The 27,402-nt window shown below is 43.0% G+C and overlaps 1 protein-coding gene across 9 annotated transcripts in view; it reads left to right on the forward strand.

The window, feature by feature from the left end:
- Nucleotides 1–3,337: 3,337 nt before the first annotated feature.
- The window catches only part of DCAF1 (DDB1 and CUL4 associated factor 1), a 101,038-nt gene continuing 76,973 nt past the window's right edge, over nt 3,338–27,402 (forward strand). For 3 of the 9 annotated variants that reach the window (XM_020876070.2, XM_070456009.1, XM_020876079.2), the window contains exons 1-6: nt 3,338–3,441; nt 7,789–7,973; nt 16,856–16,973; nt 21,503–21,579; nt 23,614–23,687; nt 25,988–26,101. In XM_020876070.2, coding sequence (XP_020731729.1) covers nt 7,949–7,973; nt 16,856–16,973; nt 21,503–21,579; nt 23,614–23,687; nt 25,988–26,101 — 408 coding nt within the window. In that variant the 5' untranslated portion in view covers nt 3,338–3,441; nt 7,789–7,948. Of the gene's footprint in view, nt 3,442–7,788; nt 7,974–8,093; nt 8,255–9,231; nt 9,544–10,519; nt 10,572–14,263; nt 14,389–16,855; nt 16,974–21,502; nt 21,580–23,613; nt 23,688–25,987; nt 26,102–27,402 lie in introns of those variants that run through there. The other 6 variants (XM_020876075.2, XM_070456006.1, XM_020876074.2 and 3 more) reach the window with 6 other exon arrangements.

A 27,402-nucleotide genomic window follows, 5' to 3' on the forward strand; every position in this document is an offset into this window, starting at 1 on the left:
TGCTGGATGAGAGGAGCTAAGGAACGGCGCTCTGATGCAAAGCTGCCTGGGTGGAGGGAGACTGATGTTCTGGCTGGCTGCATGGCCTGGGAACATTTCTCCCCTCTGGACTTTCAGGTGTTTGTGCAAAAAGCGAGGGTCTAGACAGGTGATCACTAGGGCCCTGTCTGGGCTGACGGACTGAGTTTGGGCTAACTGCTGCTAACAGCCCCATCTCTGGAGCTCTTCCTATGAGCTGGGTGTTCCTTGCAACCACATTCAATACTGCCCCATTTGACAGATGAGGATGGAGACTCAGAAGGGCTGTCAGGGCCACACAGCTGGAAAGAAACGGTCAAGAATCTGAGCCAGAGGGGATTTTCCTGGTGGCCCAGTGGCTGACTCTGTGCTTCCAATGCAGGGTGTGTGGGTTCGATCCCTGGTCATCCCTGGTAGGGGAGGTTAAGATCCCACATGTCTCTCCGCTAAAAAACTGAAACAAAACAGAAGCAATGTCGTAACAAATTCAACAAAGATGTTAAAAGTGGGCCACATCAAAAAATCTTGGAAGAGAAAAGATTCTAAACCAGAGTGCACACTCTTCTTCCCTGGGGTTGGATCCTTGAGCCTTTTGTCCTGCTTTTCCCAAAAGAGGTGCTCTGGAGTCTGTGTGGCAGGTAGATAGGTGTGAAGGAGGTGGGTAAGAGGGGGCCCCAGCAGAGCCCAGCTTACTTGGCCTCCAGGATTTCAAGCCACTAGGCCCCACCTCAGGGTGAGGACCATTCCACCCAAATCCTGTCTGATGCTAATCTCTCCTCCTAGGCCATGGGTTCTCTGCCTTGGCTGTGAGCTGGTCACCTGGGAAGCTTTGGAAAATAAAGATGGCTGCGTCCCACCTGTAAAGATACTGGTTTGATTGGCGTGGAATTAATAAGGTCTTCGCACTGGTTGGTCAGAAGAGTGCCACAGGTGGTTCAAATGTACGGCCAGGGCTAGAAACCGCCATTAGTTACTTACTAATGGATCTGAGGGTCGCTGTTTGTTCCCTCACCATCCCGGCAAAAGCGAGTGTCTGCTCTTTGCCCTGCGGCCCCAGCCATGAAGGCAGGCAGAGCAGCCTCTGCTCCCAGCTACCGCGTAGCTGCCTTTCTCTGGAACAAGCGCCACAGCATCTTTACTCCGCTCTCCCGAGTTTGTGGTCCTCCTGAGAGCAGCCAAGGACGTGATGCTTCTCAGCGATTCTCTGCAACAAAAGCACCTGGAATCCAGGCCCCGTGCCCGTGTCCCCTCTGCTCTGCATCTTGGGGGAAGAGAAATGGGGAGGACAGCGTTTGTCCCCGACTCAGGCGGCCCTGGGCCTTTTCTGGCTCTCAGATGAGGCTATCAGCCCCATGAAATCGGACACGTTCTGTATTTAAAAAAAAAACAACAACAATTCTCGAAGCTACAAGGGTGTCAGGAGAGAGTAAATCACAGCTTGAAGGAAGAGAGTCTCCTGTTTGCTGCCTACTGACCTCAGCTACAGAAAGGTGCCTGGTGTGTTCCTGACTTAGGACTCCTATGTGGGTTTCGTGCCGCAGAGGGCTGGATGCTGCCTTTAGAGCCTGCAATGGAGAAGCAAAGTTCGCAGGAGGTCAGGTAAGAGCGGGGCTGGGGATGCACAGGCAGTTGTAAATAAGTCAGACCCAGAAACTCGAAGCGGTTGTGGGGAAGCTACTCAGGTCAGGGCTTCGAGGTGGCCACTAAACATGGCATTTCCTGTTCTCATCCTCCTTGAAGCCTGGGCTTTGAAGCTTCACGGGCAGGCCAAACCTGGAAGGGTCTGAAAGTCGTGGCGCATGTGTTTTTCCAAAACTGAGTTTATTGGAATTGTAGGGGGTTCCTCAGAATTGGTAGGGACTCTGGCACACTATGCCCTGCAACTTCCAATATGGTTCCTTTACCTATTTAATCAACAGGACATGATTTAAACTGGGTTTAAAAAAAAAAATTCTGTGCTGAAATAATGCTACTAAAATTTGAAAACCATGGATCTAGTAAAGTTATGAGGCATGGGTGGGGAAACTTGCCCAGAGTCACCCTCTAGTCACTCACCCCTCAGACCAGGTCTATCCCCACAGCACACCCATAGGCCTCATGGAGTGGACAGCAAGAGGTTCTCTCTGGAGGCCTGGCTTGAATGCAGCAACAAAAATGGCCAAGAGAGGAGCCATGTGGGGAAGAGCCACTCTCCAAAGAATGAGCGACCCCAAGACCCAGACTCGCAGGCGCTCAGGGGCGGTGTCAAGCTGTCTGGGCTCAACTGTTAAAAGCCCTCAAGATTCTAATCTGTTCTTACCTTCAGGGAAATGTAAGGCCTTGGCCTGGGAGGCGGGGCCCCTGATTCCAGGCTGCCCCATCATTTTCTGGGACCTTAGCCTTCTCTGTAAGGGGGGCAGCTGGGCTCGGTCACTCAGCTCCTAGACTGTGGGCCCTTGAGGACAGGACCCATCGTTTCCACTGGGTGCTGCAGTCTCAGTTCAAGGGACTCAGTTATAGGGCTAGGCACAGGAATCATTCACTTCACGGAAAGAGACTTCATTCATCAGTTTTTAGAACAGAGCTCCTGGCAAGTGGCTCCCCCCACCCTCCCCGTACCCACCATGACCTTTGACAATAGTGGCTGACTTCCCACACTTCTTGGAGTGAGGCTTTCTCCTCTCTCCCGTTTCCTCTCCTGGGTTGGCTCCTCTAGGGGCAGGAATGTCAACACTCTGGAGAGAGTGAACATTGGGGACTTGAATTTCTTCTGACAGTCTTCTACCTCTGAGCAGTCCCACAGACGAAGGCGCCCCCAAGGCCATCAAGGCTGCTTATTAACGCCAGCAGAATCTGGCCACGTGCACTTGCCCAAGAAGCAGGTGGAATCAATAAGCAGATGATTATGGATGGATTGCGCCGAGGGGAAGATCTGATCCCCAGTTCAGATGGAGGTCTTAACCTCTCTTTGCCACGAAACTCCCAGAACATCAGTGATCAGGACCTCTGTATGTACTCAGCTGCAGCCTATGCTCCTTCCCCACTACCCCTGGCCCTTGAGGGTTAAACCCACAGCCAAACAGCCCCAGCTGTTCTCACTTCCTGGCAATGACCAGGATCTGAGACACTGCCTGCTTCCCTGGGTCTCCAACAGAGTCCTTCATTCCCTACAACCTGAGGCCCTCCAGACCCCTGTCAAGAGTCCAAAGGCCACTTCTGAATGAAGACTTCCATTCCCCCAAGTCATGCCCAGTAGTCCTTGGCTGTCCTGATCTCTGGTCCTGGCAGGAGGCAGCCAGCTTTGTGACTTCACAAAAGGCCCCCTGTGACAAATCTGGGCTGGTGAAGCAGGAGGTGGGCCGAGGGGCTCCCCTCAGGAACATCATGTGACTTTTCATGGAGAGACACCCCCCTACCTCTGAGGGAATGAAGAAGTGCCTCATGGTAAGAGCCTGGGACATCCTCTGCACTTAGAAGCACACCGCCCCCCCCCCCCCTCCCCGCCCCATACCTTGATGGCTTTGGCTCCCAGGTCTAACTGAGTTCCTGCCCACATCTGCCAGTATCTCTTTGGGGTCCAGGTTCATCGCCACTGAGTTTGGGGGTGGGGCAGTTGGTGATTACTCCAGGTGGTGGTGGTGGGTCTCTGATCTCTGAATTGGAGGTCAGACCAGCTTCCACTCATCGAACAGTCATTCTGCTCCCAGCCTCCCCTCCCAGTGAAGGAACTGATGGGGTGGGAAGCTTTATCTGACCTGAGTCTTCATCACGGTCTCCCAAAGCAGTCCTCAGAGCACCTTCAAGTGATACTTGAAGGCCAGAGAGTCTTGAATCCTGTAGAAGTCTCATGGCTACAAACAGGCATTGTTAAAAGAGCAACAGAGTCTCTCCTCAATGCTGACTTTACTGTTGTTTCTTTTCCGAAGGATTTACAATTCTAGAAACCTAAGGCAAGAGAGGCCGGGACTGCTTTCTCCCTACCTCCCCTGCACCTGTTCACCAACCTTGAATTCTTACCTGGAGCACCGCCTCTGGGAAGAGCAGGGCCCCAGGAGTCAACAAGGATGATGACGAGCAGCCAGGCTCAGGGATCTGACAGGTCCCGGGAGCACCTGGAGGACAGACTTTGGGCCTTTGCATGTTCCAGCCCCTGTGTGTGCTGGGCAGGTCTATTGTGAGGGTGGCCCGGGAATATAATCTCTGGCCATCCCCATGGCCTCTACTTTGATTGTGACATTACCATCCAGCCAGAGGAGCCCAGGGAAAGGAATAAGTGTGCCCTGAGCAGGATTCCAGATGCAGGCTTCATCTCAGCAGGGAGGCAGGGTTGACAGACTGGTTTGGGGAGGGTGACATGGCCTTGACCGCTCTCACCCTTGATCGATAGCAGCCTTCTCAGGCATGAGGAGGCCTAGGAGCCGATCCCCTTAAATCCACCCTCTGACCCACTCAGAGTTCTGTGCTGGGCCAGAGAGTGGAAAGATGATCCCTAAGGATGGTTACTCCACTGTTTCCCAGTGCATCTGAAAATGTGCCTTAGGATTTTTCTTGAAAGGAGCTCATTTCTCATTTTGATGAGAAAAGCTTGAGCTCTTCAAGCAGGCAGTAATACGAGGAGCAAACAGAAATCAGCCAGGGCTGATGTGGTCCTGCAGGACGGCAGCAGGGACAGCCAGAGGCCAAGAAAAATTACGATAGAAATAGCCACCACTTAGCTAGCACTTCCTGTGTGCCAGGCCCCAAGCTGAGCACTTCACAGGCATGATCACATTTAGTCCTCATAGCAAGGCTGAAAGGAGGCACTATTCCCATTCTCCAGCTGGAGAAACTGAGGCTTGAGAGGTGAAGGTCAGGGTCCCACAGCAGGGCAATGGGAGCAGCAGCGTCAGGACTCGGGGCTGTGGACCTCCAAAGCTAGACTCAACTGATGACCTGTCTCTTTCTATAAACTTCCCAATGAAGAGGAAAAGAAACTTTTCTTATCTGTCACCATCAGTGACAGGGTTCAAGAGACAACGGAGGACTTTGAACCTGATATCACCCAGATGAACTTTTAGATAAGGCAGCCTTGACTGCCTGGCCCCTCTAACCTTTAACGAGACCCACTGGGAGGCAGCTGTTCCTAACTATTTTGCAGATGATTTAAGCGAGACCCATGGAATCACTGAGGGGAGTCCTGGGAGTGGTCTGTGGCTGAGCAGTGGTTCTGAGGTGGGGTTGCTAGATAAAGTATAGCATGTCCAGTTCCATTTTAATTTCAGATGAAGAAGAACTAAAAATAGAGAAGTCTGTCTTAAATATTGCAGGGAGCTCCTCATTCTGGCTGGGCCCCTGGTTACATGGGAGTTAGGGCAGGGCTGAAGGGGTGTTGCTGTTTCATTTCTTCCCTGACTCCTGTGTGGGCTGGAGGCAGGGGCGGGGGGCTGACTTCTGGAGACTACAGTGTCTGCGACCACTGGATGAGGTGCAGCCTCGGCGGTTTTTCACTCTGTGAAATGGAATTAGTGGACTTGGATGCAGTCATGCAGGGGTGCTTGCTTTGCACACTGCCTCTGCAATGCGGGCAGTGTTCCATCTTTATAGGGGGCTGTAGGGGGCTCCCAGGGAATGATTAGAATTCCCTTTTGGCCGAGGTTGGGGTCCCCGGAGCTTGGACCCGTTACTCCTGGACACTTGCGGTAGTCTTGTTCAGCCAATAGCAGAGTGGGAAGAGATGTGGGGGAGAGGAGGAGCACAGGAGTTGTGATGGGAGCACCTGGGTCCCGTGAACACGGAAGCATGTGATGGGAGAGAAGGGGAGGTGGAAAAGGGAAAAGAGAGGGATAGGGGAGATAAGGGGAAGGGGAGGAGAATGCCAAAGTGCAGAGGACTTGGTGTTATCACTTCCTAGCCCAGTGCATGAGCATGTGTGGGGATGAAGGCCGGATGGAGCATACCTAAGTCTGGGGGACTTGGTGCTGAGCTCCTCTTGCCCTCCCTCTGCCACTGGACAGCCCTGCAAGCATGACTTCTTGCCCTTTGATGCTTCTTTTTGAGGTGCACCACAGCGGAAGACGGGCAGAGGCAGAGCGGAGGGAGACAGAGTCCAGAAATGTTGTTCCAAAGAGGCCAAGGAATCTCTCTTTCCAATGACTCAGGCGTGATGTGCCAGGCCAAGCTGAGAGTGTGGGCCCGATTATTTGTAGCTTCGTGTTCGCCATGTACTTAAATGTGAAAAGGCTGGCTGTGAGGATTGGTGCCAGTGCGTGGGAGTGCTTGAGTCTCTGGCACCTGTGCTTGACCTATGAAATGTGTCAGTGAGCGTGTATGAAATGTGTGTGCAGCCCAGGGGAGTCTAGGAGTGCCTACGGTGTGTGGCTGTGTATGTGGGGAGCTTTTGGCAGAGGTAGGGGGGCCGCAGGCATTACAGAACAGATTATGGAGGGAGCAGTTGCTGGACAGGCTCTGTATTATCTCCTGTTCTGCTTCCGCCGCCCCCTGGGCCCTGGCTTCTCCAAAGGGCCTCTGGGATATACCCCTTATTCCCATCATTTATCCAGCACCCCAGGCTGATTTTCTGAAGATGAGCAGCGCCATCTGGTGGCAGGCTGAAGCTGTGACAGGAGTAGAGGAACTGGGAACCTGGGTTCCCACGAGGTCTGCCTTTCAGGACCCCAGTCAGTGGGGAAGCTGCACAGCACTGGCTGGCTCATGGATAGAGGGAGGGGTATCTAAGGCTTGAATGCTCCATGCTCATGCATTTTGGGTTCATGGTCCACGGAGTCACAGCATGAAAGTCAGCTGCAGGAGTGTTGGAAGATGGATGTAGGAAAGTTATTGGTCCACAGCCTCTGCACCCACAAACCTGGGCCCCACTCCGTGGGGAAGCAATCTGGGCTCAGATTTCTCCTCTGTGGAGGTGGCGAACTGTACCTACCCTGTGGGGTGGTAGTGAGGGTTGTGTGGGTAAAACACTTGGCTCAGAGCTATGAAGTCAAAGGAAATGCTAGTGGCTATTACTGAGACAGGCAAAATCCCAGAGGCACAGAGAACAGAACTGTGTGGCATTGCAGAGAGGTGACATGTCTGCGTGCTGCCACCCAACATTCTAGAATTTCGTGCCTGAACATCAGCTGTTTAAAGTTACAAACCTAAGTGAAGGAGGGAGGTTTCTTCTTAAAGGCGGGTAACGAGATTCTGTGAGCAACAGAACTAAGAGACCCAGCATCCAGGCTCTGGCTAGCTTCTTACTAGCTATGGAACCTGAGCATGGCAGCAAACTTGCTGTGTCCCATTTTTCCCACGTGAAATTGCTGTGAGGACGCCATAAAAATGCGTAGGAACTTGCTCAGTGCTCCTAGGAATGAAGGCTGGGTAGGACCTCCGTTAGGGAGAGAGTATGCTCAGCTGTGGTGCTTACCTTTCACGTCTCCAAAAAGGGATCCCAGAGTCGGAGTCAGGAGTCGTTCTGGTTCTGTTGCTAATTGGTTGTGTGATGTTAGTCAAGTCACTCACACTCTCGGTCTCACTTTTCCCAGCTGCAAAATAAATTAGATGGCGTCCGAAGTCAGCTCTGCCTTAATCTATTTCCTTTTGATTCTTTCCCTTTCTCTGCTTCACATATAATACCTAGGATGAATTTTTTTTTTATTCTACAGGCTAGGTCTTGAACAGAAAGACAAAAACCAAAGCCTTTTGTTTAATGAGTGCCGTGATTTCTCACACGCTTTGGGAAATATTTTCTTAGATCCTGGTATGTTCTAGGTCCAATGGAGCAAATAGGAGACTAAAAGACTTCTACTTGTCACACAGGGCCGAATAAAGTACTGAGAAGGTACCCAGCAGTTCCGGTGTTGGCCTGGGAGGATCGAGCCTCACTTTTCGCTTCCGTCTTCATGAGCAGCCAATAAGCACGTAGCAGTTCGCGTTTATACTAAAACTACAAACCCCAGAAGTCAACGCGCGGGGCAAAATGCCCACGCGCCAACCACGACTCGGTGGGTCCCGCCCCTAGGGGTGGAACTTCATTTCCCAAGCGGCGCCGGGGCACACCCTGGTGTTCTCCTCCCGCCTCCTGCCGGCAGTCCTCGCGCCAAGTCGGGAGGAGCGCGCGCGCGCAGGGCACGTAGCATGAGAGTGACGCATAATATGTGGGCCGCTCCGGAGCCGTGGTCGCGCTGTGTGTGAGTGAGGGAGAGTGAGTGCGGGACCTGAGGCTGTGTGTGTGAACTGTGGCCGCTGGCGGGGTCAGGGGGGAGCGGCGGAGCCGCCCGGGAAGGTGAGTGGGGAAGGAAGGGGGACGGCTCTTTGAGAGGGGCGCGAGGAGACAGGGCGCGTGGTCGGGCGGGCGGGAGAGTGGGCGCCGGGCTGGGGGAGGGGCGGCACCTGCCTGGGCCGCCGGCTGGGAGGGGGCGGGCCGGGCCTCCCGGCAGGCTTGGTCCAAGGCCTGACTAGACTTTTACTCCTCCAGATTTGGGGCTCGGGGGGCGGGGCCTCCACGTTCTTCCTCCAGTCCGCAAAAGAAGCTTCCCAAGAGTAACTCTTCCGCCCGGAGTGGGGGGCAAGGGTGTGCCCGCCCCTGCCTGGGGGAGGGGCGCCTCTCCTTCCGCTCGTCACATTTTACTTCTCAGTCCTCCTAGTCTTCGCTCTGTGCGAGATGGAGGGTGGTGGTGGGGGGTGGTCTCCATCTTCCTTGCCCTACGGCGGCCCCCTTCCTTTTCTGTGTCTCCGCCTCTAGCTCCAGTCACCTGGGCGGGCTCTCTCCTCCCTCGGCCTCGTGCCACCTCCCCCTTGCACCCGCCAGGCTATCTTTCGGGCGAGGTGGGGCGGGGCTCTCCCGGGACTCCTCCCCCCCCCCGGGTGGAGGGGAGGGGCGGAAGGCGAGGTGTGAGGTTCTGCAGATTAGAGCCAAACGTTGGAGCGCCCGCCAACTTTCCTGGGATCCTGTTAATGAGGGTTATAGTTGTTTTTAACTGAGTGTCATTCGTTTGCTTAATTCTCTCTTAGACGGTTTGCGTCTCACTTCCTCTTATTGCACTGTTAGCGCTCGGTATCGTTTTTGTTGAGGAAGTAGTTTGGGGCTGTTCGTAGAGATTCTTTTTGAGTCCCAGATGACTTACGTTGCCCTTAGTTTTTCCTTAACTCTTGTTTTTTCAATGAAGCCTTTAAATTAGTCTACGGGTTTTAATTATTAGTAGCATCTTGTAAACGCTTTGTTAATGTACGGAATGAGGTTCATTGGCAATGTTCTGTAATTTTCTCCTCAGTAAACCTTAAATAGTTTATGTGAATTTGTATTATTAGACTCTTTAGGAATTTACTGTTCTTCTGCTTGATGCTGTCAAAATTTGGGTTTTGTATATTGCAGTTATCCATTTTTGAGTGGTAATATGTTTTTTAATACAAAGGAAATAGATACAGAATTTGGGAACTATAAAGGAAATCCTTTTATGCTCAAAATATCTTAGTTGTTGAGCACAGCGTTTTACTGTTCTCTTGTACAGTAATGAGACTTAATAGAGGAGGAGTCTGGTAGAATGAGCCACTTGTTAGTTTGAAGTGATTGAGGTAAGTTGGTTTCTTACCAAATTATTTATGTTGTTTCTGTCATGGTTATGGACAGTAATAGACTGCTGCTATACAGGATCTCACATGTCATACTAATTATTAGGTAAATTTTACTTGAAGCTCCAAATTTGTGTTTTTCCCCAGTGTGTGTGTGTGTGTTTTAAATAAAGATTGCGTACAAGTATCTGTTTCAGAATTGTAACCTGATGGGATCTCTCCTTACCGTGAACTTTTTTTAGGCTTTGGGATAGTTTTAAGTTAATAGGCTATACAGTACCATGTATTACAAAAAGACAGATTTTATGGTTTAATTCAAAAGTTACAAAAGGTAACAAAATAGTGGGACGGTGGTAGAGCTAGGATAGTGATACAGTGAAAAATCTTTCTTCTACCTTTATCCTTCAGAAAGTCAGTTACCTGCCAAAAAGTAATATTTTCTGTTTCTTAGGTATTCTTCCAGGGACAGACAGACAGACACATACACAAACTTTGGTTTTATCACTTGACCATGTACTGAGAGTTGGTCCATATAGGAAAGGAAATGCTTCTTAGTATTCTTCTGCTTTTTAACTAGGAAAAAATTCAAGTATATTAAAAAGTTGAGAGAATAGTAAAATGAATACTTGTTTATCCATCTAGAGTCAGCAGTTGTTGTTATTTTGCCTCGTAGATGTGGTATATATTTTGTGGAACTATTTGAAAATAAGTTGCAGGTGCAGCACTCCTAAATACTTCGGCAGGCATCCTTTGGGATAAAGGATTTTCTACTTTTTGCCTTCGTTGTGTGGCTTGAGAGATCTTAGTTCCCTAACCAGGGATTGAACCCAGGGCCCTGGTAGGTAGAGTCCTAACCTGAGCTCTAACCGCTGAACCACCAGTAAATTCCCTCTACATATCTTTTGTAGAGCTTTATATTATTCCGTTTTATGGATAGGATTATTGTTTAACTCTCACAACAACCATTTCCCTTTTACAGATAAGGAAATTGAGGTTTGGAGAAGTTAAGTAACTTGACCAAGATCTCACAGGTATGTTGGCAGAGTTGGGATTTGAATGCTTGAACCCCTTTTCTACCAAGTACCAGTTGAATGGCCTTGGGGACCTCTCTAAGCCCCTTTCCTCATCTGTAAAATAAGGACAATACGGCAGTAAAATTTCAGGATAATAATCAAGTGTCTATCTCATACTAATATTCAGTGATTGATAACTATTGTATCATTATTAGACTGGCCATAAATTCTGCATACCATTTGAAGAACTCACTTTGAAACATGGAATGAGTAATGTACCTTCACTGTCTTGTCCATAACAAGATGGCTACACCTTTTGCATTTTGTTAATAATCTTTCATAGAGAGTAAAATGAATTTTCATTGATATTGTCTTAGTTTAAGTTTATATTTTCTCTAGGCAAATGATTTTTCCCAAAGGTATAGTTATATTTGGGCATAGTTAATTTGAAATTTTGAAAATGATACTAGAAGTCTATGTGTGTTTTTAAATTGAACTCTAAAATTTTACTATTTTATTTTTATTTTTTTAAATTTTACTATTTCAATGGACTTGAGTTGACCTTCATTAGAGATATTATTTCCTTTAAACTTTGCTTTTATAAGCCCTACTAGGCTGAGTGCTTAAGTTATCCAAGAGACATTCCCTCTTGGACCTTCCCCCCCCATTTAAAAAAATGGTAACATTCATATACGATAAATTAACCATTAATCATTTAGTAGATTAGCAGTGTTGTGCAACCATCACCTCCTTTAGTTCCAAGAAATTTTCTTCACCTCACAAGGAAACACTATATCCATTAAGCAGTCGCTCCCTACTTCTCCCTCCCCCCAGCTCCTGGCAACCATTCGGTAGCTTTCTGTGTATGGATTTACCTATTCTGAATGTTTCATAGAAATAGAATCATGGAATATGTGACCTTTTCTGTTTTAGTTTTTTTGCCTTACATATTGTTGTAAAGATTCATCCACAGCTGTAACATATCTCAGTACTTCATTCCTTTCTGTTACTGAATAATAACTGCATTGTATGAATATAGCCACATTTTGTTTATCCATTCATCTGTTGATGAACCTTTGGGATTGTTTTCATCTTTTGAATATTATGAGTATACTTTGAACATTTGTGTACAAGTGTTTGAATATCTGTTTTCAATTCTTTTGGTTATAGTCCTTGAAGTGGAACTGCTGGCTCACGGTAATTCTGTGTTTAACTTTTTCTTATACATTTTTTGAGGGGCCACTGAACTCTTTTCTATAGCTGCTATATTGTTTCACATTCCTGTCTGCAGTGTTCATTCCGGTTTATCCATATCCTTGCTAGTGGTACTTTTACAGTTTTTTGGTTTTGATCATCCTAGTAGGTATGATTAGTATCTTATTGTAGTTTTGATTTTTATTTCTCTAATGGCTAACGATGTTGAACATTTTTTTCATGTGCTTATTGGCTACTTGTACATCTTCACTGGAGAAATGCCTCTTCAAGAACTTTGCCCACTTTTCAGTCTGGTGCTCTCCCACCTGAGCTATTTTGGCCACTTTGCCCATTTTTGAATCAGGTTTCTTTATTGTTGAGTTGTAGGTGTTCTTACATATTATGAATACTTGATCCTTATCAGCTCTGATTTGCGAATATTTTCTTCCATTCTGTGGATTGTCTTTTCACTTTCTTGATAGTGTATTTGGCACAAAAGTTTTAAATGTTGAAGTCCAATTTATTCCTTTGTTGCTTATTCTTTTGATGTCAGATGAACATCTCTTGCCAGTTTCAAAGTCATGAAGATTTAACCCTGTGTTTACCTCTAAGAGTTTTATGGTTTAAACTCTTATATTGAAGTCTTTGATCCATTTTGAGATAATTTTTGTATGTGATGTGAAGCAAGGATCCAGCTTCATTCCTTGGTACATGAATATTCAGTTGTCTCAGCACAATTTGTTGAAAGACCATTAGTCTTTCTAGTAATGGTCTTTCAACAAATTCTTTCACTGTTGACTGGCTTTGGCCTACTTGTTGAATATCAGTTGAGCATAAGTGTGAGATTTTATTTCTGAACTCTTGGTTCCATTGTGTTGGTATATATGTCTTTCCTTATGCCTGTATCACAGAATTTTGATTATTTTACATAGTAGATTTGAAGTCAGATGTGTGAATTCTGTTTTTTTTAAGATCATTTTGGTCATTTAGGATTCCTTGCAGTTACACATAAATTTTAGAATTGTTATTTGCTCTAATGCAAAGAACATCATTAGTTTTTGTAGGGATTGTGTTGACAATTGCCCATTTTGGAGAATATTGCTGTCTTCACAATATTAAGTGTTCTAATCTGTGACTACAGGATGTCTTTCCATTTATTTAGGTCTTTTTAAACTTTATTCTTTCCAGCAATGTTTTGTAATTTTCTTTGAGGAAGTTGTTTGCCTTTTGGCTTAAATTGATTCCTTACCATTTTATTCTTTTTGGTGCTATTTTGAGTGAAATTGTTTTGTTAATTTCGTATTTGATTATTTATTGCTACTGTGCAGCAATACAAGTAATTTTTGTGTTAATGTTGTATTCTATAACTTTGCTAACTTGTTTATTAATTCCAGTAGTATTTGTCAGTTCTGTAGGATTTACTATATATTGGGCCATGTCATCTGTCAATAAAGATAATTTTACTTCTCCCTTTCCAACTTGGATGCTTTTTAATTTTTTTGTCTTAATTCCTCTGGCTTGAACTTCAGCACAGTGCTTAAGTTGTGAAAAGAGACTTTGTTTTGTTTCTGATTTTAGGGGGAAAGCTTTCAGTCTTTTTACCAATGAGTATGTGTTAGCTGTTAGTTGCTTCAGTCGTGTCTGACTCTTTGCGACCTTATGGACCCTGCTGCCCTCCAGACTCCTCTGTCCCTGGGATCCTCCAGGCAGGAATACTGGAGTGTCTTTCCGTGCCCTCCTCCAGGGGATCTTCCCGACCCAGGGATCAAACTCGCATTTCTTGCATTGTAGGCATGTTCTTTACTCACTGAGCCACCTGGGAAGCCCATGTCAGCTGTGAGTTTTTGTAATTAATGCTCTTTACCGTGCCCTATTGAGGAAGTTCTCTTCCTGGTTTAGCGAGTGTTTTTCACAAAAGGGTGTTGGATTTTGTCAGATGCTTCTTCTATATCAATCACAGGATCATCCCTGCCCCGCTTCATTCTATTAATGTATTGTGTTATTTTAGTTGATTTGCATATGTCAGACCACCATTGTATTCCTGGGCTAAATCCCACTTGGTCATGGTATCTCATCCTCTTAATGTCCTGCTGTTTTCATCTTTCTAGTATTTCGTTAAGGATTTTTACATCTGTTTTCATAAAGCATATCAGTCTGTAGATTGCTAGTGATATCATTATCTGTCTTTGGTATCAGGGTAGTATTGGCTTTATGTACTACATTAGGAAGTCTGCCTCTTCTTTAATTTTTTGGAATAATTTGAGGAGTAATCTTATTTCTTTAAAGTGTGTGGTAGAATGCACCAGTAAAGCCGTTTCTCCTGCATTTTTAGGATGTGTTGTAAGAGATTAACTGCTGTTACCATTTGTTACTACTTTACCCAGTCTTTAGATCTCTTACCTCAGCATAAAATTTTACTGAAGGAAACACTGATAAAATTGGGGGAAACATTGATAAAATCATCACCCCATTCTACCCCTTAGCTAATACTCCTCCAGATTGTCAAGGTCATAAAAACAAGGGAAGATTCAAAAACTGTCACAGACCAGAGGACATTAGGGAGACATGACAACTAAAAGTAATGTATCCTGAATGAGATCTTGGAACAGAAAAAGAACGTGAATGGAAAAGCTGGTGAAATGTGAGTCAGATCTGGAGTTTAGTTAAAGTAATGTACTGATTTTCAGTTTCTTAATTTTGACATCACGTCACTATAAGATAATATTAGGGGAACCTGAACTGAGTGACGGGTATATGGGAATTCTCTACTGTCTTCACAACTTAAAAAACTATATATATATTCTGGGGCTTCCTTGGTGGTTCAGATGGTAAAGAATCCACCTGCAGGGTGGGAGACCCAGGTTCAATTCCTGGGTTGGGAAGATTCACTGGAGAAGGAAATAGCGACCCATTCCAGTATTCTTGCCTGGAGAATTCCATGGATAGGGAGCCTGCAGGCCATAGTCCGTGGGGTTGCAAAGAGTCAGACACAACTGTGTGGCTTTCATGTTCATGACTATTCTAAGTAAATTTATTTTTAAAAATGCATTTATAGTTAGGTTGCAATCAAAAATATACCTTGGGTCTTCTCAAGTTGAAGTCACAGGTCCATATTATTTGGTCACATTTGCAGTATTTCTCTTGTGACTTTGGCTAGAAAACTGAAAATGTGGATTCTTTGCAGAAAAGAAGCATTTTAACTTTGTTTTGAAAATATTCTCCTTTGGATTTAGGGGTAGCTCAGGTGGCATGAATCACTGTCTACTATTAGAATTGCCTCAATTTGATTAAAAGATAAATGATTAAATTTAGAATGGTGGTGGTAGTTTAGTCTCTAAGTTGTGTCCAGCTCTTGCAACCCCGTGGACTGTAGCCCACCAGGCTCCTCTGTCCGTGGGATTCTCCAGGCAAGAATACTGGAGTGGGTTGCCATTTCCTTCTCCAGGGGATCTCCCAACCCAGGAATCGAACCCGGGTCTCCTGCATTGCAGGCAGATTCTTTGCCGACTGAGCCATGAGGGAAGCCTGCAATTTAGAGGGTTGGTGGTAAGTGTGTTTCTTTTGGTCTTACGTTAGACGCCTTTAGAAGAGTGAACAAATATCCTAGATGGGCTAGTGATTTTTTTTTTTTTTGGAAAAAGGTTTTTATAGAAGGGTTGTTGTGTCTGTGAAAATACACATTTGTATGTCAGGATTTGACATTTTGATCTGGAGACTGCTTTGGCAAGAGAAGTAAACTATCTGAACATTTATTTGGGTCTCATTTATTATCCCTTCTGGAGTCCCTTGTAAACCTCTCTTCCCTGAGTTGGTGTCTTACATGGCTACTCCAGAGCCTGTCTCACCTCCCTGTCCTGCACCCCTGGGCTCATCACTCAGCTCAGCTTTTTCTGCCTTTCTCCAGCCTGTTATCCTCCTTCCAGGAGCTGTGAGATAGATTAGGAAGACTGAAGAACAAATTAGTTTATAATATTCCTTCCTAGCTTTCATATTAGTAATGATAACCACTTCCATTTCTTGATCTTTTGTTAAGAATTGACAGGAATATGTTGCTTATCTTTCATAGAACTTTCCCCTGAAGACTTAGAAGAACACAGTCTTTCTGGGAGTATTTGCTGTATTTTGTATCTTAAAAAAAAAAAAGAGCAGCCTCACAGGTTTGTCCCTCAGATTTAGATTTGGGATTTCCAGGTTTGGACCTCAGATCTAGATTTGAGATTATTGTACATAATAATGTGCAGGTACAGGTTGTAGATAGAGTGTCCCTCTGAGACCTTTCATGAACTGAAGTAACATAAAGTGAAGCAGTTGCCTTAGGACACGTCTTGCTAATGGATGCACAAAAATTGAGATAAAGCCCAGATGCTCATAGGCACAGTTCAGAGCTATAGTAGCTTATTGCAGTTCGTAGGAAAGGAGCTTGGTGGCGCCTTTCTCCGCTTGGGGTTGCAGCAGTGAGAATGGCTTGCTGCGAAACCAACACAATGCTGTTTTTGCTTTTTGCCTTTTTCAGTAAAAGCAAAAATCCTCTTCAGATTTCCTTGGGTTAGCAAAAACAGATACTAATGTAGGTCTTCCATAAAAATTGTTGTTCAGTTGCTAAGCCGTGTTTGACTCTGAGCTGAAAGAACTGCAGCACTCCAGGCTTCCCTGTCCTTCAGTATCTCCCAGAGTTTGCTCAAACTCATATCCATTGAGTCAGTGATGCCATAAAAATGATGTGGCATAAAGTGAACTTCTGAAAAGCAGGGATACATGTATGTGTGTTTCTGAGAGGAGAAAGAAACCATAGGTTTTGCCTGATTCTCAGTAATTCCTGCTCATAGAAAGGTTAAAAATGATTTTGATCCAGTTCCCGAAGTCTAGCAAACAGCTTGAGAGAGGTGAAAAGACTTGTTTGTCAGACTTTTATGAGTATCCAGGTCCCCAATCCCAGATTTTGCACTGTACCACAAATAAAATTATCCTAGGGTTAAATTTCCCATACTTTTATTTTCCTTGTTTGGTCATCCTTTTTTCCCTCCCTCCTCACTTTCCTTTTTGTAGGAAGTATGTCAGATTTATTTGCCTGTGTTTATTTGTGTGTTTGTATTTTGCTTCTTGCCTAGGTCAAGCCATGACTACAGTAGCGGTACATGTGGACTCCAAAGCTGAGCTCACTACCCTGCTGGAGCAGTGGGAAAAGGAACATGGCAGTGGGCAGGACATGGTACCCATTCTTACCAGGTATGACCAATTAAGTGTTTTTTTTTTTTAAAGGAAATTTGGGAATTACCAGGTGGTCCAGTGGTTATTAATTGTGCTTTCATTGCCAGGGGTACAGGTTCAGCACCTAGTTGGTGAACTGAGATCCTGCAAGCTGTGCAACATGGCCAAGAAAGAAAAAAGAAACATTGGAGAATAGTATAGAACATTATCACTTTGGAAATTCTAAATGCATTTTTTTCCCCTGTCAGAATTAGTCTTTATGTCCCTATGTCTTGAAGCTTTTAAAATTGCTTCCTTTTCTTCTCGGGCCCTTTTGTTGTCGTCCTCTTTCCTAGGTTCTTCTTGCCAGTGTTTTAGCTCCAGAGTTTTGTTGGTGGTTCTCTTCTCTCTTCACCCTAGGTATTTTACCTAGATAGTTTTACCTCTGTCCATGATTTAAAAAATTATTCTCAGTCTCTTTTTCTCAGACTCTTCTTTATAAAAATTTCAGACCCGTTTCTCAGCCGTTTGGTGTATACATCCTTTCCTGGTTGTTCCACAGACACTTGAAATGCACTGTGTCCAAAATAGAGCTTCTTATCATCATCCTGCCTCCCTCTTCGTTCCCAGCAGGTACTTTAGTACTCCCTGCCTTGGTGCAGATGGTTTTAAACCAAAAACTGAAAATCATTCTCCCTAGTGTATTCCTTTCCTAGCACAACCTAATCACTAAGCCCTGAGGATTTCTGCTTCGTCTTCTTTCCCTTCCCTCTCTCTTCGTTTGGTATTGATCATATCTTGGCTGACTTATTAGGCAGTATGCATTACCCCTGTCTCCAGTTTACCCTCTTCTAATACAACATTCTCTCTATGGAAAGATTTATCTTTTTCACACACAAATCTGATTGTCATACCTCAACTCGTAATTCTTTTCTGGCTCCCTTTCCCTACAAGATGAAATGTAAACTTTTCAGAGTGGCTTATGATGCTGTTTATGATTTGGCCCCTACTTCCTTTTTCTGCCTCATAGTGTTGTTCTTTTTCAGTGAGGAACAGTACCATATTTTCCAGTGTCTGTTTGCCTTTATACTTGCTATTTCTTTGGCCTGAAAAGCCTTTCTTTGGTATATCTGCCTGGCAAGCTCTACTCCTTTCAGGAAGCAGTTCAAGAATCATGTCTGTAAATACCATATGATACCACTTATATGTGAAATCTAAAATATGACACAATATGACCCAAATGAACCTGTCTATGAAGCAGAAATGGAATCATGGACATAGAAAAGCAGACTGGTGGTTGCTGAGGGGAGGGGAGGGAGTTGGGGGAGGGGTGGAATGGGAGGTTGGGGTTAGCAAATGTAGTCTTTTATACATAGAATAGATAAACAAAAAGGTCCTACTGTAGCACAGAGAATTATATTCAATGCCATATGATAAACCATAATGGAAAAGGATATTTAAAGATGGAATGTATGTATGAAGACGTATAACTGAATCACTTTGCTGTACAGTGGTAATTAACATTGTAAATCAACTATTTCGATTAAAAAATTTTTCCCTCATTTTAATTACCACTTGTACTGTAATTATCATTTTACATGTGTCTCCTTACTAAACTGTAAGTTTTCTGATTTTTACTTCTCATTTTTTTTCTTTCATTTTCATTTCTCTTCATTTTTTCATTTTTTTTTACTTTCTCATTTTTTTACTTCTGATTTTTACTGGTGTCTCCTCGTGTCTCTTCAGACAGTGACTTGCCCGTTGCCTGGTACATAGTAAACTGTGGTACATAATTTTATTGAATGACTGTGTTAAGAAGGAGAGAGAGTGAAAAATAAAGACTAGGGAGGGATGCCTATGATTTTTGTTAACAGGAAGCATTTGAAACAACAGGCTCTTTAATATCTAATCTTTGATATAGCAGAGAAAAAAATTTTGTTTATGCAATGATCTGTTCTCTAGGGATAAAAAGAACTATGGTCTTATGAAAGGTTAAACAGGGATAAATGCTTTGTTCATAACTGCTCTTGATAGATTCGAAACATGTGAAAGTACAGTTTTTTATTTTATGGAAAGGATTTTTGTTGACTGGTGGAAAGTATATTTTCATTCGTAGAGGCATTGGAGATTAAGAACTAATCACAAGCTACTTGAGATATAGCCATATGAATTAAAGAATCTTAAATATTGTGCATTTAGCATGTGGATTATTGATGTAATTTTGAAAGGAGGAGAGAGTTATAAATGGTACTGTTCATGGTAGACTCACTAAATTGCTCAAAAAATGTGTTTTAATGTTTTATTTTTGGGAATTCCCTGGTGATCCAGTAGTGAGGACTCGGCACTTCCATTGCCAAGGGCCCAGGTTCAGTGCCTGGTTGGGGAACTAAGATCCTGCATGGTGTGCAGTGAGGCCAAAAACAAGTAACTTTATTTTCAAGATTTTTTCATATTATTTATCGTATTTGCACCTGAACTTTGTCATTATACTATGGTACTCGGCAGTGCAAAGCCTAAAGTAGAGGAACCCTGTGTATAAGGAGATAACTATCTGTGAGGCAACTAAGTGGATCTAAAAAAAGTGTGTAGTGGTACAGGATAGTAGGTAATGAAGTGCTAACTCCGGCAGATGGTTTGTGAATATTCCAGACCTTTTGTTTATCAGGACAGCTTCTTCATTTGTTACTAAAAGTATCACTGAGAGCCACATTGTTAAAAGATAGCCATCCTCTGAGCAACTTGAAAAAGACTGCTTGTATAGCCAGGCAGTAGAAAGCTAAGGTTAGGGTACTGGGTTTTAACTCCAAATCCAGTGGGCTTTCCAATATAGGATGTGGTAAAGGTTCCTTGGAACAGGGGCTTGAAAGTTGGTAGAATATATATTGATGAAAAGCAAAGAAGACAAGGTTTTCTAGGAAAAGTGAAAATGTGACTGAAAAAGGTATCTATCTAGGGGAGAATGAACTGGGCATGTTTCTGTGGCAGGGAGGAAATGGGCTCCACCAGAGTGCAGGGTGAATATATAAGGTAGGAATGGAAGCTAAAATTACATGGAGCAAGATCGTAAAATATATCTTCAAGGTTAGGCTGAGAATTTAAAGATGCAGTAGGATGAGTTAAAAGTATGTTTTAGATAGGGGCAAAATGCCTACCATCCTCCAAATTGTGGGTCTGTTGTTAGTTCACTGGTTATTTCCTACAGTGTTTTCTGTAAGAGATTACAGAAAAACCTGAACGGACATTTTGGCCAGTGCAGTAATTTATAGTTGACCCATGGTTGCTTGAATATGTGAACGTGGAGGGCCAACTGTACTATACCATTTTTATGTAAAGGACTTGACAGTTGAAGGATTTTAGTGTCCCTGGGAGGTCCTGGAACTAATTCCTTACAGATACCAAGCAATGACTGTGTGTTGTATAATGCTCTGATGGATTCTTTCCTTGTAAAATCATCACCTAGATCCACTTATAGAACTTGAGAACTACCTCCAGAAGGCTCCCTCCTGCTGCATCACATCAGTATCTGCCTTAGATTAACTGGTTTTTGTATTTTTTTTAAAAAATAATAATTTTATTCTTTTATTTTTTGGCTGTGCTGGATCTTCATTGCAGCATGTGAGCTTCTCTTGGGTTGCACCAGCTCTAGGGTGCATGGGCTCAGTAGTTGCAGCTCCCAGGCTCAGTAATTGTGGCGCATGGACTTACAGTTGCTCCGAGTCTTCCGGGACCTTGTGGGTTCTTCCTGGATTAGGGATGAACCCATGTCTCCTGCATTCGCAGGTGAATCCTTAACCACTGAGCCATTGTGAGGGAGGCCCTATTTGTTCTTTTTTTCCCCCTAATTTGTTTATTTTCAATGGGAGGATGATTGCTTTACAATATTGTGTTCGTTTCTGCCATATATCCACATGAATCAGCCATAAGTATACATATGTTCCCTTCCTCATGAACCCCCCCGCCATTTGTTTTTGATTCCCAGTTTTCATCGGAACAACACCTAAGTAGCTCTGATGTCAAGCTCTGTTTTAAGCAGGGTACATATATATTAACTTAAACCTCAGGGAAACTCTTAAGATGGGCACTGTTATCCTCATATTACAGGTTAGGCACAGAGAGGGTAAGTAATGAACAGTCAAAAACAGTAGAAGAGGTCTGGAGTCTACTATTTTGAGAGTAGAGAGTCCAAAACAGTATGCTCTGGACATTTCTGGTCAAGACTTAATGATTGAAGTCAGGAGATATTTTGTGGGTAGAGCTAATAAGAATTATTGCAGTGGGGAAGGGGAGAAAAAAGAAGGATTTAAGGATGTCTCCTGGGTTTTTGGCTTCTGAGGGGATAGTAGTGCTATTTTTTGAGACAGGAGAGTTGGAGAGAAGAATGAATTTGGGAGTGGAAATTGTTTTATGAGATTGTTGGTTAGATCTTTATGTTTGTCAGGACAACACCCTCTTTCTAATTTTTTGCTTTTATTTTTTACTTTGACTGTTGCATTGACTGTTGTAGGTGGTGGTACGTCTTTTTTTTTGTATGCTTGTCTAGCATTGACCTTGTCTTCCCTTTGTATTAGGATGTCTGAATTGATTGAAAAAGAAACTGAAGAATATCGTAAGGGGGATCCAGACCCATTTGATGATCGACATCCTGGTGAGATCTGTGTTTTCTTAATTCTGGCTCTAATTTTCTTACAAAAGAAAACTGCTTACTATAAGGACTGTTTTTCAGTTGAAATAGAATTTCTTAAAATATTGCTGAAGGTGGGGGCAGCAAGGAAAAATAAATTCCTGGAAAAATGGAAATATTTTTAACATTTATCAAGTACTTAAAGGAATTAGATTATATAGATATACCTTATTAGTTGAAATGATTACAAAGAGTTAAAAAGAAAAAAAATGTTCTCTCTTTTTGACTTTTGAACCAAAAGATGTTATACTCTGTGTGCCTTCATCTTTCTAACAACAATAATTATCCTTTTACTAATGGGGAAATGTGGTTGAGAATGCATTTAATATCTCTTAGTTATGAAATTGATACTTGGAACCTTGAATAATAAATGGACTTCTTGATTTCTAATGTTCCAATAGCTAAAATATGCTACCTCAGGTTAATGTGGTTTTCTTTTGGGTCAGTGAGCCACAGAGACCCAGCCTGCTTTGGCGTGGAATTTGCTATAATACAGAACTGTGTGGGACTTGAGACTGCCATTTTATGTTCGAAGGTAGATTACCAGGGGGTACAACTTAAGTCGTATGGGTCCACACTACATATAAATTTTCTATTTGTAAAACCAGAAGCAGTTCTTTTTGGAGAGAAGAGACTGAGATGTTGTAACTGGAAAGACAGTGAAATGAGTGGAACTTAATAAAAATAAGGACATTGTATATCCACCTGAAGGTACCAGTGTTATACTTCTGTTACTTAGACTTTCATTCCCAAATGTAAATAAGCTAGGCATTTCAGATTGAGTGTCCGGTGGTTATGTGATGTTACCTGCTGCTCTTGTCCTAGACATCCCCACTTGTGACCTTGAGAACACTTTTGCTTATTGAACTCACATCTTCAGTAAGGCAGAAAGAGCAAGAAAAAGTGGGAGAGTGAAAAGAAGTTAATTCATGGGACTGTGAAAAGAATTAAAAGAGAGGATCATGCTTAGTGATGTTGCCTTGGAAAGGATGCCTTGGAAATGGTAACAAGGAAGAAGGGAGAGAAGAATGCCTTTTTTCAGTAGAAATTTAAAGACAATTTATTTCCTCCCTGTGCCTTATATTAAAACATATTTGTCGCTAGGCATAATTTCTTTAAGAAAAAAAAGGGGTCTTAGTTTCATCATTTATAAACAGATAAAGTTAGGTAATCTGAGGTCCACATTTGTTTTTCTGAGGCTGTTCTCTAACTTCTGTTTTGTGAATTACTTTGAGGTGTTAATTACAGCTTGGTAAAAACTTTTTATCAGCAACTTAAAATCTTCATCCTAAATTGTATCCTTTGACTAAACTTGCCACTCTGAAAATTAAATAAAATAGATGACACCTGTTTTAAAAGCAAACCAATAATTTTCCCAACGATTAGTGAATTCTATTGAGTAAATCCTAGGTTCTTGGCCTCCTTTCTCTTTCTAGGAGCTCAGAAGTTAAGATGACCAAGTTTACTTTATCTTTAGCTTGGTGGGACTCCCCTCTGTCTCAAACCTGGCCTGTTACAGGTTTGAGGACATACTACTGCTGCTGTTGGCTTTATAGTTGAGAAACTGGACTTTGGAGCCTGTTTTCTCCAGGCCACCCATCAAGAGAAACTATGCTTCCTTCCTTTTTCTCTTTGGGAGGTCAGGCGTTTTTGTTCTCTTAGGATCCTTTATGATTCTTCCATAGACCTTGTATACTCTGAGTGACGCTGGTCTGTGTCTTATGCTCATTTGTTTAATTTGACCTTGATGTGTAGACAGTATACTGGGAGATGGGAAGGTTAGAAAGTAGTGTTTGAAGTTTTTCATTGTCTTTTTTTAATTTTAAAGAATGCTTCTAATGAGATCTAGTTCATCAAGGGAATCTTTTCTTCATTTCTGTTAATTTTTGCTGGCCTTTTAATGGTACTTACAACCACCCTGGTTCCTTTGCAGAGGTCTGAGTTGCTTAACTGGGATGACTTACTCATTCCTTTGCTCCTCCCCTCTTCTTTCGGCAGGTCGAGCTGATCCAGAGTGTATGCTGGGCCATTTGCTGAGAATACTCTTCAAGAATGATGATTTCATGAATGCAGTAGGTTTGCTTCTTACTTTTCTCCAGAGATTATCATCAACAGATGCTGTACCTTTATTTTTCTGTAAATAGTCTGCTTTTTCCTGAGGCCTTGACAGAGTTGGGAATAGAGTGGATAGATTTTTTTAATCTGGTATTGGTTCAAAGAAATAAGATTAATTATGGACTTCTTTATTACCAAAGTCCTGGCTGTGGCCAAGGTATTTTCTCTTTGGTGTTGAGTTGCATATTGGTGAGGGTTCTTAAGGCATCTGTGCTCATACTGGAGTGAGATGATTTTGAATTTGGGAATATGGAAGTTCTCTTGGATTCCTGAATAGAAAAATTAAGAGTGTTGTGTGCAGCATGCTTCTGCACTGACACTATGTGTGTGCATGCTGTGCACTGGACATGTGGAGGGAGTAGAGAAAGGAAGGAAAGTTACAGAACCTGAGTTATTTAACTCCGGTCTGTTGAGTAAATGAGGGGGGAAAAGTATGTATTACAGCTCCTAAATGTAGTAGTAGTTCAGTAAATAATTCAGTAAATTATTACATTTGTTTTTGGAGGCAAAGCATGATACTTGAGAGCATGGGCTTTGGGGTCCACTTCTGGGGTTTAAATGCAGCTCTGCTGTTCTTTGACATTTTGATCTTTCAGCAACTTAAGCCTCTCCAAGTTTTATTTTCCTAATCTATAAAATGTGGATGATAATTATTAACCTTAAAATATTTTTGTAATCCTTGAATGAAATTAAGTATGAAAATGCTTGGTGTAGAACCTGACACATGAGGGCTCAGTAGTTAACTATCTATATTCTCCGTTTTACTTCTCTTTCACTGGTATCTCTCCTCTGCTTCAGATCACTTCTAACTTGCCTTCTAATCCCCACATGGATATTTCCCATAGGCACCTTGAGTTCTGCGTGTCTAATTGCTTGCCCCGTAGTCTGTTTTTCTTGTTCTCTAGCTTAGTAATGGTGTCCTTTCCTAACCAGCTAGAAGTTCCTTTGTTCCTCTAGCCTTTGTGCATTCTCAGTCCTGTCTGATTCATCTTAGCAACCCCGTGGACTGTAGCCCACTGGGCTCCTCTGTCCTTGGGATTTTCCCAGCAAGAATACTGGAGCAGGTTGCCGTTTCCTCCTCCAGGGGATCTTCCCGACCCAGAAATTGAACCTGCATCTCTCGAGTCTCCTGCATTGGCACCTCCTGATTCTCTACCACTGGCGCCACCTGGAAAGCCTCCTTTATTCCTCTCTGCTCTCTTATTCAGTGAAGTTATAGGTCTTATGGGTCCCTAACCCCTAAGCCTTCACAAATCCCTTGACTTCTTTCTGCCCTTGTTCCCAGACCTTAGGCTAGCCAGCACACCGTATCTCTCTTGGTACTGCAATAGCCTCTTAATTGGTTTCTCATCTTGTCTTCCTCCAACCCATTCTTTACTTATAGTCTGGAAATCTTAATCAAATGTAAAAAAGTGATCATGGCACTCAACTGTCTTGCTTAAAGTGCATTAGTGGTTCCCATTGCTCTCACAATGAACTTTAAATTTCTTATTTTGGTTTATAAACCTGTTTGTCATGGCCTTTGTTCTTTCAATGTTTAGTTCTTGCCCTTTGCCTCCTTTCCTTTTCACCCCTCATTAGCTGTTCCTCTTTGTCCTTCATGTTCTTGCTTGGAGCCCCTTCCTCTCTGCAGCCTTCTCTGATTCCTTTGCAAGGTTTATAATCTCCTCCAGGCTTCTGTAGCATCCTGTATTTATGATACTTGTCTTTCCCAGCTGTCACCTTTTTTGGGTTATGAACCTTTTGGTGATGGGACTATATCTTATCCACTATTGTATATCCAGTAACAGAACACAGTGCCACTTAGAGATCCAGTGTTTTTTTACTCTGATGAGTGCCAAAAAGAAAGCATTATTAATATATTTATATAAAAAACTCAAAGTTTTTTCATTAATAATTGTCAAGAATCAGGGAGGGGTGAGGGGAGGCTTGTCTTGCCCTGTTTTATCCTTCTGAAAAAGTATAAGGATGGGAGGCGATGTTTTTGGGATAACTCTTGAGTTTTAATTTCTGTGGTTGCTGAGTTGTTGTTTGAACGGAATTTGACTTTAAAGTGGCAGAAGAACTTGTATGGTATCATGGCGTAGCAGAATCATAATTATTTACAGTAGTTACAGGTTTAGTCAGTAATGTTAGGTATAGTACAGTCTTCTTTAATATTCTTTAGGCAAGCTATGGGAATATGGTATGGATTTATTAGACTTCATTAATTTGATTGGATTGAATTTCAGATGAAAAGTATTGCTCTTCTTTACAGCTGGTGAATGCATATGTGATGACAAGCCGAGAGCCCCCTTTAAACACTGCAGCTTGCAGACTCCTACTGGACATCATGCCCGGGCTGGAAACTGCTGTTGTCTTTCAAGAAAAGGTACTTAGCAAAAAGAAAAGTCATTGTTTTATTAAATTTTCAAAAAAATGTTTGTTTGTTGGTTGCATCAGGTCTTGTCCATGGTCCGTGGTCCATGGGGACCCCCCATTGCGTCATGTGGGATCTTCTGTTGCAGTACACGAACTCTCATTGTGGCTGGTGGGCTCAGTAGTTGTGACTGTCGGCCTCAGTTGCTCTGTAGCGTGTAGAATCTTAGTTTCCTGTTCGTGTGTGTGTGAGTTGCTCAGTTGTGTCAGACTCTTTGCCACCCCATGAACTGTAGCCTTCCAGGCTCCTTTGTCGGTGGAGTTCTCCAGGCAAGAATACTGGAGTGGGGATCCATTCCCTTCTCCGGAGGATCTTCTCAACCCAGGGATTGAACCTGGGTTTCCTGCGTTGCAGGCAGATTCTTTCCTGTTTGAGCCACCACAAAGCCCCTTAGTTTCCTGACCAGTGATCAAGCCTGCATCCCCTGCATTGCTTGGTGGGTTCTTAACTACTGGACCACCAGGGGGAAGTCCCATCATTTTATTATTTAATTGAATGGTGCTCTGTTTGATTTTTCTTTATTAAAATAATTGTTTTAGTCTTTTCTTATTATATTTTATTATAGTAGTAATTTATATTATAAAAACTTAAGAAATCAAGAAAAAATTAAAGTAACTATTTAATGAGTACTTAAATAGTACTCGCTGCTTATGTATACAGTATTTTTAAAATCTTAAGATCTTATGTTTTTAGAGTAGATTTTTGATCCTATCCAAACTTTTTTTTAATTTATAAAATTTTAAAAAATTGTTTCTTTACGATGTTGTGTTAGTTTCTGTTGTACAGCAAGATAATCATATCTTGCTGTGTATGCATATAGTCACCCTTTTTTAGATTTTCTTTCCATTTAGGTCACCATAGAGCATTGAGCAGAGTTCCCTGTGCAATACAGTAGGTTCTCATTAGTTATCTATTTTATATATAGTAATATGTCATATAGTATATATGTCAATCCCAGTCTCCCAGTTCATCCCACCTTCCCCTTTCCTCCTTGGTAACCGTAAGTTTGTTTTCCACATCTGTAATTTGTGACTCTGTTTCTGCTTTGTAGATAAGTTCATCTGTACCATTTTTCTAGATTCCACACATAAGCTATGTTAGCCTTGTCTTTCTCATACTGACTGACTTCACTCTGTATGCCAGTCTCTAGGTCCATTCCTGTTGTTGCAAACGGCATTATTTTAGTCCTTTTTATGACTGAGTTATGTTTCATTGTATACATGTACCACCTCTTCTTTATTTCCTCTGTTGAT

Source organism: Odocoileus virginianus, chromosome 26 (genome assembly GCF_023699985.2).
Source record: "Odocoileus virginianus isolate 20LAN1187 ecotype Illinois chromosome 26, Ovbor_1.2, whole genome shotgun sequence".
Classification (NCBI taxonomy): domain Eukaryota; kingdom Metazoa; phylum Chordata; class Mammalia; order Artiodactyla; family Cervidae; genus Odocoileus; species Odocoileus virginianus.